At 45.6% G+C, this 11,518-nt stretch overlaps 1 protein-coding gene across 4 annotated transcripts in view; it reads right to left on the bottom strand.

Annotated features, from left to right (window-relative positions):
* Positions 1-11,518, bottom strand: part of HDC (histidine decarboxylase) — a 28,114-nt gene that overhangs the window by 5,621 nt on the left and 10,975 nt on the right. For 2 of the 4 annotated variants that reach the window (XM_017896175.1, XM_017896176.1), the window contains exons 4-10: positions 11,021-11,143; positions 8,558-8,692; positions 8,160-8,303; positions 7,630-7,696; positions 6,670-6,832; positions 6,488-6,578; positions 2,313-2,411 (exon numbers count right to left, since the gene is read on the bottom strand). In XM_017896175.1, the coding sequence (XP_017751664.1) occupies positions 2,313-2,411; positions 6,488-6,578; positions 6,670-6,832; positions 7,630-7,696; positions 8,160-8,303; positions 8,558-8,692; positions 11,021-11,143 (822 nt within the window). The remainder of the gene's footprint in view (positions 1-2,312; positions 2,412-6,487; positions 6,579-6,669; positions 6,833-7,629; positions 7,697-8,159; positions 8,304-8,557; positions 8,693-11,020; positions 11,144-11,518) is intronic. The other 2 variants (XM_017896177.1, XM_017896179.1) reach the window with 1 other exon arrangement.

An 11,518-nucleotide genomic window follows, 5' to 3' on the forward strand; every position in this document is an offset into this window, starting at 1 on the left:
GAAGGAAGGAGACAAATATAGAAAGGTTAAGTAATTTATCTAAGGTCACCAAATAGTAAAGGGTAGAACTAAATTTCCATTCCTTAAGGCACTTCTCTGTAACAGAGAAATATGAAATTTAATTTTATATAACTTCCCAAGAGCTCAGTGTAGTAGAAAGCAGCCCAGAACTATGAAGAAAAGATTTGTAATTGGGAGGCTTCAGGGGAAGTCCCAGGCCTTCTTCCCGCAAACAGGGCAATTGCTCCCTCTGAGCCTTGTCAGATTAGAGTGACCACCCCAAGCACTGTGCTAAAAATCTAGTGAATAACTAGAATTTATTTTTGTACTGAAGGCATTATACAAGTGTTAATTATCATCACAGTCAAGTTGAAGAGATAAAAGTAAATCATATCAAATAACTTTATTTTAATTCCATTTCTTCTATTGTGGGACATTGGAAGAACTCTGAGCTCAGTTTTGTAAAGGTGTTTGAGTAGGTGATCATAGGAATGCTAATGAAGCAGAAACCAGAATAGATGGAATAGGCAGAAAAGTTCCTGGTAGAAGCAGAGTTTAATCCATTTGCAACATTTGGAAAGGAGAGGGCAATTCAGGTGAAGGACACGGGTGAAGGTGCAGAGATGGACTGAGCATGGGGTCTGGATGGGTCGATGAAATGCCCAAGCTAGGGTAGGAGCTGATGATCAAGTCCTTGAAAGCCAGGCCCAGGAGTGTGGGCCTCATATATGGCACGCAATGGGGTTGCTAATAGGAATTCAGGGGTTTGACTCGCAGACGGAAGTGCTAAGGGAGGTTGGTCAGGATCTGCACATTGAATATCCAGTCCCAAATTGTAAGCAAAAAAAACTTCCTAATTACTTGTAACCTCCACCAACCATTCCCCACCCACAACCCTCCAGTCTTGAGTCTGAGTTTCTAGAAACAGTACAAAGTGCCTAAAGTTCCTCAATATTGTTGGTGGCAGCTGCTCATTGGTAAACAACCAGTGGTGATTACAAAGGTAAAATTACCAACATTAAAACCAGTCATATGAAACTGGAGAATATTATGTTAAGCAAAATAAGCCAGGCGCAGAAGGACAAATTTCACATGTTCTCACTCAAGCATGGGAGTTAAAAAGTAAGCAAACTGAACACACACAATAGAATGAAGGTTGGCAGAGGCTGGGAAGGATAGCGGGGAATAGGGGATAAAAAGGTGATAGTTAACGGGCTCAAAAATACAGTTAAATAGATCTAAGGTTAGGTGGCACAATAAGGTAACTGTAGTTAACTATAATTTGCTATACATTTCAAAATAACTAAAAGAATGGAACTAGAATGTTTCTAACACAAAGATGATAAATGGTTGAGTGTGGATACCCAGTTACCCTAATTTGATCACTGTACATTGTAGGCCTGTATCAAAACCTCACACATACACCATAAATAAATGCGTAATTATTACATAAGCATAATAATTAATTTTTTTTAAGTTGTAAAAAGTCATAGTTACCACTTCCACCACTTCATTTTGGTTTGTGTTTGTTTAACCAAGAAGGAATTCCCTAGAGGCAAGGTGGAAGGACAAAGTACACATAGGCAGAAAGGATAGTGTCTCCAGCTTCCCCTGCCGCTTTTATCAATGGCTTTGTCTTGCATGTGGGCTCTTGTAGAAATGGGAGACCGCCACCAGGGGTCAGAGTTCTTAAGTCCCTCCTCTTCCATGAAGAACATGAGGGAGAGGCTGTGCCTGTCTCATTTACCTCTGTGTCCCTTTCTTAGCACAATACCTTTGTAATTGCTGAATTGAATAGAAATAAATTAAGCCAAATAGGGCTTCAATAAATGCCTGTCAATGCAGGGAGGTTTGTTCCAGACTTGGTAGGTCTACCCGTCCAAGCCAGGAGAGCTTTGTTTAAGGCATAATCATAATAGTGCTAAAATATTCAGCCAGCTGTGACCATCAAGGTAATTCCAAAGCAGATAGGATCCTACCCTGGCCAGACACACTTCCCCTTGATTTACTTTATCTTTCTCTCTCTGCAAACCAGACTCTGGGGCCATCCCTCCCCAGTGCTCAGTGACAGCAAGGGGAACAGTGAGACACTCAGCAGAAGACAGGCATCAGGCGGCCCTCGGGGCATGTTGTGCTCAGCGCTCCTCAGGTTGACAAAGAGAATCAAATCCCAGGAGCTGAGGAACAGGCCCAGACACCTGAACCAGACACCGCAAATCTCCTGGGCAGATCTGCAAAGTAGAAACCAGCTTTCCTCACCATGAGAAAACAGAGGAACACAGGCACAGCCCCCACAGTGGCATGCTACATACATGTCTGACATGTGCTTGAAGATTCTTCACCCCGAAGGACCGAATCACGAACCAGAGCTTAATAGACCGAAACCGTCGGCTCAGGGGGATCTGCCAGTGCTAGAAACAAAGGAACACAGTGCCCACGGTTAGAGACAAGGGCGCCCCACTCCCTCGGGCATTTCTGGGCATTATCTGTTGCCTGCCCAGCTCTCCAGGGATGAATGGTGTCACCATGACTCCGGAAGCTGTTGCTAAGAGGTAAGCCAAGCTTCCCAACGGTTGCCCCATCGTGTGACCAAGTCACTGATGAAGGTGGCCAATAGTCACTTGTCTGAGAGCCAGACAAGTGGAAATCAAGCCCATTACCCTGAACCAATGAGAAGGGCACTTTGCTTTAAATTGCTCCTTTAAACATTTCATCCCAGCCCAGAAATTCAACATAAGGGCAATACATTTGCACTCTAAATGAATCTATATTCCTTGAATAGCAGAAAATAAAGTCCTATTTTGATCCCCCCCCCCAAAATGTAAAGTATAGTGGTTACAGCACAGACACTAGAGTCCTGCAGACCTAGGTTTTGCCTCCAGCTCTGCCACTTACTAGCTGTGTGACCTTGGGTAGTGCCACCTCACTGGCTCATCAGTGCGGGACATAAAGAACCAATTGCACCTCCCGGGGAAGTGGCGTGAGGACAAAGAATGCCAAGAGCCTCAGAAGAAGTTGTCAGTAGGTGTTGGCTATTTCGATTATTTTAAAATGTGAGCTACAAATCACAGTAGCATGTCTGTCAAGAGCCAAGATGATCCCTATTCAACCTCACACTGTCTTGTTCATTTTCCTGTGAGATTCGTGTGATCTGAGAGGCATCACTCCAGCTGTCAGATTTCAAATGAGCAACGAAACTTCTGCCTCTGTTAGATGAAAATTGATCCTTTGCTCCTGGTGGCCAAATTCAACAGAGCTTAAAGTTCAAGGTTGCAGCCACCACAAATCTGAAAATTTCCAAATTAATTTCAGACTGATTTCTCAGATCTGAAAATAGAGCAGAGGATTTGGAAAACATTTGCAGTTATTATAATGAGTTATTATAATGAGTCTAATGACGTCTCCCTCAAATGTCAGAAAGTTTCTACCACAATTTCTGTTGACTAAAAATAAATGTTTGTCCCACTGCATATTTATCTGCCCATGCACAAGATTGTCAAATCCTCACAAATGTCCTCACCTTCACCCTTCACCCCAGTTTCCTAAGCCAGGCACAGTTGGGACATCACCCCTTTGTTGACGGACAAAGTTTCCCCAGCATAAAAGTACTAAGCCTTTGATTACCAAGCAAAAAACTCTGTTGTGCTGAGGACCAGCTTGTGGCTTGTGTGCCAGCAGAGGGCATCAAAACCTGAAAATGGAATAAAATTGCTGTAACAGGGAAAGCGTCAACTCTATCTCTTGTCCATGGACACTCCAAGAGAATAATGAACAGATGATAGGGGTCATCTCTTAAAAGGTTCTGATTTCCAGATAGTTATAGCCAATTTATTTCGTACATAGAAAGAGCTACTTTATTTTACCACCAAATAAACCAGGGTAGGCAGAGGTGATTTTATTTTGACTTCTTCACAATCTTCCTTATTCCCAGTTGCTCCTTTGCTTGTCACTATTCCAAAACTGATCCATGCTGACTCAGCAGAGTGGTTCTAGCCAACATTTTCTGTTGGATCAAAAAATCTGGACATATAAAGGCTGACAGGACTCTTCTGACCTTGAGGCATCCCCAGCCTCCTCTGTGTCCTTGTAAGGTTTTGCAGGGCTCCCCTGCCAAGGTCAAGGTAATGCTCCCTCCACTGGTGCTCTCTGTCCAGTGGGAGGCAGAAAAGAAGGAGCTTCTCTGCTGTCAGAGAATCTAGCCCTGATTTTAGGTGATTCCAGGGCCCCAGGGATTAAGCACCTACGTCTTCTCTCCTGGGATGCTGCCCTATTTTTGGCTCTTCTCAGAGCAAGACTGAGCTTCTGTTCAAAGCTGCAGCCACCTGGGTGGGAAGGACATTGGACCCATGTGAGAGTAACTATGAGAACCCTCAGGATCATGACAAAGATAGCAGCTTCACTTTTCTAGGAGTTTCTTCATGGACTTGAAAATCAAATCCATAGGATTAAAGGTGGGGGGAAGGATAAGTGTCAGGCAGCACCTTCTGGGTGGAGAGGTAAAAATAATAAGGTTCCCCAGAGCAGGGCTGGGAAGAGTTTACTGTAACATTTTTATGAGTTATCTGGAAGAGAGAGAGCACTGTAAAATCTCCAAACTCCTGGGAATGAACCCCGGGAAGATCCTGAGGCACTGTGGTAAATGAATTTAAAGGGTAACATGAAATTCAAAAGGGCAACGGTCAACATAATGCTCCTCAGTTATGATGACCCAAATACACTGGTAGGAGAATGGGCATCAATTCACACTCAGGAAGCAAACCCACAGTTATCCCTAAAGATATCTGACCCTTGGGCTGCTCCGGAATTTTTTTAATTTTCATTAAAATCTCTAAAACCCACCAGAAAGAGCAGTGGAGACAAAGAACCATTATTTTTTCTTTATTTACCTCTAGAGGGTCTTCTGTCACTACCAGTAAGCCATGAGGCTTACTGCTGCAATTCTAATCCAAAAGCTTCAATAATCTAAAGAGGGTGTGGGCTGGTCCAAGGGAGAAGAGCCAGTATAATCAAGTGATGATGAAGGTATTATTTTAAGACTAAAAGGGCAAGACACTTCAGTTGTCCAAGAAGATAAGATAAAAGCATCTCTTCATAAGGAAGGACACTTACGCGGGTCAGACACTGCTCTCAGCGCTTCAGTGTATTAATTTGTATAATCTTCACAGCAAGCCTAAGAAGCCAGAACTGTGGTCATCAGCCTCATTTGACACAAGAGGAAATCTGGACACAGAGTTTAAGTCACTTGTCCAAGGTCACACAAGTTAGTAAACAGAAAGCCAGGACTCCAATACAAGCCATTTGGCTTTAGCACCTACATGTTTACCCACTGTCATAACAAATCTCTGCACCTTAAAGAAGAACTTTCAGAAATGCTATGCCTACCATATATCGAGCACTTGCCACACGGTTATTGTGCTAAGTGATCTACACGTGTTCCCATTTAAGCTTCACAATACCCTGTGAATCAGCGCCACTATTCTCATTTTACAGATAAGGAAAGCGAGGCTCAGAGAGGTCCAGTTAGTTTCCCAAAGGGCCCCTGCTGCAATGGAATTCCAAACCAAGCTCGCCCCCACTCTGCTCTGCTGCCTTCGTTGGCCAGGTAATGTGTAATACATTCGTTTACATCCCTGTCTCCCCTACAAGTAAAGGAAGGGCTCATCCTCAAACTGCGGAGTCAATTTGTAAGAACTCGTTTCCCTAAGGCAAAATACTGGCTGAGGATGTGGGATCAAGAGAGCTGAGGTTTGCCGGGCGCGGTGGTTCAAGCTTGTAGTCCCAGATACTCGGGAGGCTGAGGCATGAGAATCGCTTGAATCCGGAAGGCGGTGGTTGCAGTGAGCCAAGATGGCGCCGCTGCACTCCCGCCTGGTTGACAGAGCGAGACTCCGTCTCAAAAAAAAAAAAAAAAAGAGAGAGAGAGAAAGAGAGAGAGAGAGAGAGAGAGAGAGAGTGTGTGTGTGTGTGTGTGTGTGTGTTAGAGAGTTGAGGTGCAGCCAGCTGGGGAAGTCAGGAATGCTCGGAGGCTTCCAGAACCTCACACAAGTCCCGCAGCCCGTCACTACCACAGAGCTGCCACACAGCGCCTCTGTCAGGGACGAGAAAACAAAACCGATTTCAGCAAGAAGGCTCTTTCCCCACCAGGGAAATTCTCCACCCTGCCCTGCTACTGGGTAGGAAACAAAAAAGATGACCCGAGATGGAGGCAGAAGGAACTGGTCCACCTGTGATAGGAAGAGCATTTCTGGGAATTAAAACAGTGCCACAAATATTCAGGAAATGTGCACACTGCCTCAAAGGCTGGTCTCATTTTCAACCATTTTCTGGGTTTCATTCTATATACTTAGGGACAATTAGAAACCAAGATATGCATTGGCAATATTCTGAGAGGAGCTCATAGCGTGCTACCTTGTGAAGGGAGCCACCGTCCAGATTTTGGGGGGTCAGACGCCCGAGACCACTAGGCTGCCTGTCCCTGGCCACTCACCATGAAGTCGGTGGCCACGCCTGAGTTGGCATGCCTGAGGTAGATGGGATTCACACTGAAGGTCTGCTGAAGCTTGTACTTGTCCTTGACCCTGTGGGTTTCCAAACGGGCATTAGTGGCTGAGGTCTCTCCAGAGGAGGCAAGGCTTTCCCGCCTGCTCAGAGCTGGGCTGCTCCACTCACCAGAACCCAGTACAGTCAAAATGCACCATCATCCACTTGGAAGGATTAAAGGTGAAGGAGTCGGCATACTCAATCCCCTTCAGAAACCCCCGGAACTCGGGGCACAGGAAGGCAGTGCCTGCATAAGCAGCATCGATGTGGAGCCACAGCCCCTCACGGGCACCTGAGGAGGCAAACATCACCTGGCTGGAGGGGAGGCATGAAGTGGGGAAAGGTGTCTCTCACCTGGCCAAGCTGAGTGGTGGGCTGCAAGGATAATGTGCTTTGACTAAATGAGAAATGGAGGGGTGTGGAGATGGGAGCAGGGGAGTTTTGAAGAAGTGGGGCTGAAGGAGGCATCGTTACCTCCTAACAGGAAAGTCTACAAACCCTCACCCTTGCCTTTTTCTTCCACTGGGTAAAGAGCCAGCACCCTCTTGGCCTCAACCTAGAACATCCTGGCACAGAAATCAATTTCCCGCCAGCACAGAGAGCAATGTTAGCGCACCGAATACAAAAGTTAGAGGGTTTCTTGCTTGGGGGTTAAACAGTCCCGACTGGGTTTCCTCTCTGCCTTTAATCTCTCCCATTATTTCCCCTACCCTACCCTTTTCCTTTTCTGAAGCTAGAATAGAAAGCATTTCTATTCTAACCTAATTCCCACTGTATTTTGGATATAGCCTGCATTAAGTAAAGTTCAACATATGAGTAAGAGGATGAGAAAACCAAAGCCTCTCTTACTGTCGCCTCCTAGGACAGGAGGCAAGGTAGGGCACCTCTAACTCTTGTCACACCACTGGGAAAGGCAGTGTCCAGGGATCCCTGGAAGACAGCCTCATGACCTTTGGTGGTTCTTCCCATGTCTCTGCATTGACCAAAGAGGAACAGAATAATCCCATAGAGCTAGTCTCAGGTTCTTGCGTTAGGAGACATTTAAAAATGTATTCCTTGTCTTCCTAGCCAGAGAGGGAAGATACTTACAGATGGGGCCCAGCTCTGACAGACAGTCAAACGCACAGACCCCTGTGGTCCCTAGTGTGGCACAGACCTAGGGGAAAATGAAGGCAAGTTAACATAGGAGGGTGGGCTCGTGTGACACATTTGGCCTGAGAAAGATTTCACCACACATGTGATCTTCTCCCATCCATCCCACCAGAACAGTGTATATTTCAGACTGTGTTTTACCATGGCTCGTAAGAAACACATTTTATATAACAATCTAGTACATGTATACATGTGTATTTGAAAAAAAAGTTTCATAAAACAATGCATACTCTGGCTATATGTGTGCACTCTAATATTTTATACTATATTTCTTTTTAATGTTGGTTATGATCCACAAAATTTATTCCACAACACACCTATGGATAGCACCTCATGATGTGTAAAATACTGTATGGGAGGACCTTTCTGCTTTTGTGTGCAGCATGTTACTTACCTGAATTCTGCCAAAATTCCTTCCTCACATCCAAGTTCTATCATTCTAAGCTTAGGCACACATTCTGACTTACAAAGACAGGCACCAAGCCCCGCTGCTTGTCTTCCTCGATGGCCTTCTGAAGAGCTTCCCCTCGGAGTGAGAAATTATCATCCACAGGCAGAAATTTCATCTTCACAAGGGATATCAAACCAGCCTTTTCCACGGAGGAGTGAGCCTAGAAGCCACAGAAACCTGTCAGCAAGAGTCGTCCTGGAATGATCACTCCCCAGAAACTGCTGAAGCCTAAGACTCGGGGAACCGAATACGATCATTGGAAGCTTGTCTTCCCTACAGTTGCTGGAGACAAGCTCCCAGGTCTGAGCTGCCTGGAACCCCAGCGTACTCACATCTAGAAAAAAATTGTTCAGGGACCAAGATTCCAGAAGCCAAGCACCAACCCGAAGGGCTGTCCTGTGTCGGGCAACTCACCTGGTCAGAGGCATAGGCCACGAGTCGGGCATTCAAGCAGGACTCATCAGCATCTGGCTCAGACGTTTTCATTTCCAGGATTTTGTTCTTCCTTGCTGCCAGCAGGGCAATCAAAGTGGATTCACTGACCGTGCTCTGCAGGGGAAAAGGATTACCATGGCAGCCTTTCTGTGTTCTCTTGCCAAATTTCCCCAGGTTTTGTTTCTCTCTCTCTCTCTCTCTCTCTCTCTCTCTCTCTCTCTCTCTCTGTGTGTGTGTGTGTGTGTGTCATAGCTATTCACAGAAGGAAATACACAGCTCCTCCTGCCCAAGGTGCCTATCTCCCTCCCCAACTTGCATTCCTATTCTGCCTTCTAAAATAAGCTTGCACCTAATACCACCCTCTCTATTAGAGAGGCCACAGAAACCGAAAAGAGAATGTTCTGTCCCTCCTGGATGTGTTTGCTCCCCATGTAAAACATATTTAAAAGAAGAACTCTCAGTTTATTACACAAATGGAAATGGAGTTCGATTCCCCAGGGAGAGAGGATCCTGGCCTGTGTGAGAGGCTGGTGACTTGGGCCCATTTAGTTGTCAATAGCTCTTGTGAGCTTGGGCTAACATTTCCCCTCCAGAAGACTCTTTTCTGTCTATGAAATGGAGAGCATCCCTTTAACTGCTTCCCAGGACGGAAGTATAGATTATCCAAACAAGGGCTGGGTAGGATTTTGCTCTGGCCATGATTGTGGAAATCTTCAGGGCCACCTCAGAAACTTCACAGGAGTCTTTATGGTTCCTCATCATTCATTCACCCAGTCTTTGATGTCTTTGCTTCTTGAAATCTTCCAGTAACCTATAGCTGATAGAATCCTGCTAAAAAGGCCTGGCAGACACTGTCATGGAGAGTGGTGTGGACCAGATCCCACAGATAGTAAGTGTCTGGGAGTTACTCCATAACAAGAAAGCTATTTATGTAAAGAGGTACATAGCATAATAATAATCATCATCAGCTGGGTGCAGTGGCTTGCGCCTGTAATCCCAGCACTTTGGGAGGATCCCTTGAGTCCAGGAGTTTGAGACCAGCCTGGACAACATAGTGAGACCCTATCTCTTAAAGAAAAAAAATTAGCCAGGTTTAGTGGCGCACACCTGTAGTCCCAGCTACACGGGAGGCTGAGGTGGGAGGATTGCTTGGGCCCAGGAGGTAAAGGCTGCAGTGAGCCATGATGGCTCCACTGCACTCCAGCCTGGGCGACAGAACCAGGCCCTGTTTTTAAAAATAATAATAATAGTAACAACACCTTCCATCCGTATTGCAATTCCTAGTTTACAAAACACTTTCTGGCATTCTACTTGCTCCTCACAACACCTCTTCGAGATAATTATGATTCTTGTCACACTAAGATGAGGAGAGGGATGTTCAGAGAGGTGATGGGACGAACTCAAGTTCACATGGCTGACGATACAGGAGAAAGCATGGTTTGGATTTAGACAGGCATGGGTTTGAATCCTTGTTCTTCTGCTTCTCAGCTGTGTAAGCTAGGGCAAGTTATTTAATCTCTCTGAACTTCAATGGTCTTATCTCAAACATTGGCGAATGGTACTATTCACCTACAGGGTTCCTGAGATAATTAGATGAAAAGCAAGATCATGCACCATAGACATTTAGCATGTTCTCCCAAATACAATATCCGAAGTTGTAACTATTTGCTGACAACCCAAAATGTCCACAACATGCAGCAATTTGTCTTTCTTCCGAGGTTCAGATTTTAATCTGGCTGCAAGGCTGGAGTGAGAGAGGGAGTCACTCAGCTAGCAAGAGGACCCAGTGAACTTCCTGGCTCTCATCTCAGAGCGACATGGCAATTTTTTTATTTTTTGATACAAGGTCTTCCTCTGTCGCCCAGGCTGAAGGGCAGTGGTGCAATCATAGCTCACTGATGCAAAAGCACCTAAGCTTTCTGGGAGGCACCCAGAAAGCTCCACTCCATGGCACTACAGTTGAAAAAAAGAAATATTTGAAAAGCCATTATTTGACAACTATCCAAAAGAGAGGGTCAGAGGATGCCATTAATCAGTTTATGCTGTTAGTTGCTCTCACTGCAAGGGATCTCCTGAACCTAGCAGGGAGAGAGAGAGAAGTCCTCCCTTGCCTTCTCCTTTCCCCTTTCACCGTGAGATGCAAATGGGACAACAAAAGGGAATTGTCACATTATAGACTAAGAAACCCGAATCAAATAATACTGGAAATGTGATCATGTGTTGGCTCTTTAATTTCTTTCAAAGGAAGTAGCAGCACATGTGAATGAAGCAGAAGCTGAGTTGGGAGTAGAGGTGGAAGCTGTGATGATGGTGGTGTTGGTGATGATGGTGTGGTAACGTGGGGGAAACTCCATGGAGAACGGGAGAATTGCCAGGTTAGGGTTTGGCTTGTCTTTCACTACTGAGCCCCCATGCTAGGCAAAGCTTTGCCAAGGGAAGTACCTGCAGGACGCCTCCGCCCTGGCTGCTGGGGTGGTAGTGCAAGAAGTGCTCTGGAAGTCCCAGCATTTTTGCCAGCCAGTCCATGACGTTCATCTCTAGCTCTGTACACGCAGGGCTGGATGCCTGAGAAAGGAAAAGGAACTTCAAACTGCACAGCCCCAGGGCACTGAGGTGCCCCCACGAGCTCCAGAAACATGTCTGCCCCTGATGGTGTCAATGGGAACCTTTCTGGAAAAGGGATCAATGTTAGGCCATGTGCCTCTCTCCCGGTCCACGCTCTGTCAACCAAAAAGAGAAAATAATGTGGGGTTTTGGATTCACGCTGCCCTCAATGAGGTGAATTCTTCAAGGCTCTATGGAGAAATAGCCCTAGAAATCGTTGGCTTGGATTTGGTTTTCCAAGTCCCTAAAATACATAGCTGAGAAGTCCTCAAATGCCCAGGGGGAAGTTTTAGGACTAAGAACGTACTCTTTCCTAGAAAAGATATGAATATCCCC

Source organism: Rhinopithecus bieti, unplaced genomic scaffold, assembly GCF_001698545.2.
Source record: "Rhinopithecus bieti isolate Rb0 unplaced genomic scaffold, ASM169854v2 scaffold_27781, whole genome shotgun sequence".
NCBI classification, from domain to species: domain Eukaryota; kingdom Metazoa; phylum Chordata; class Mammalia; order Primates; family Cercopithecidae; genus Rhinopithecus; species Rhinopithecus bieti.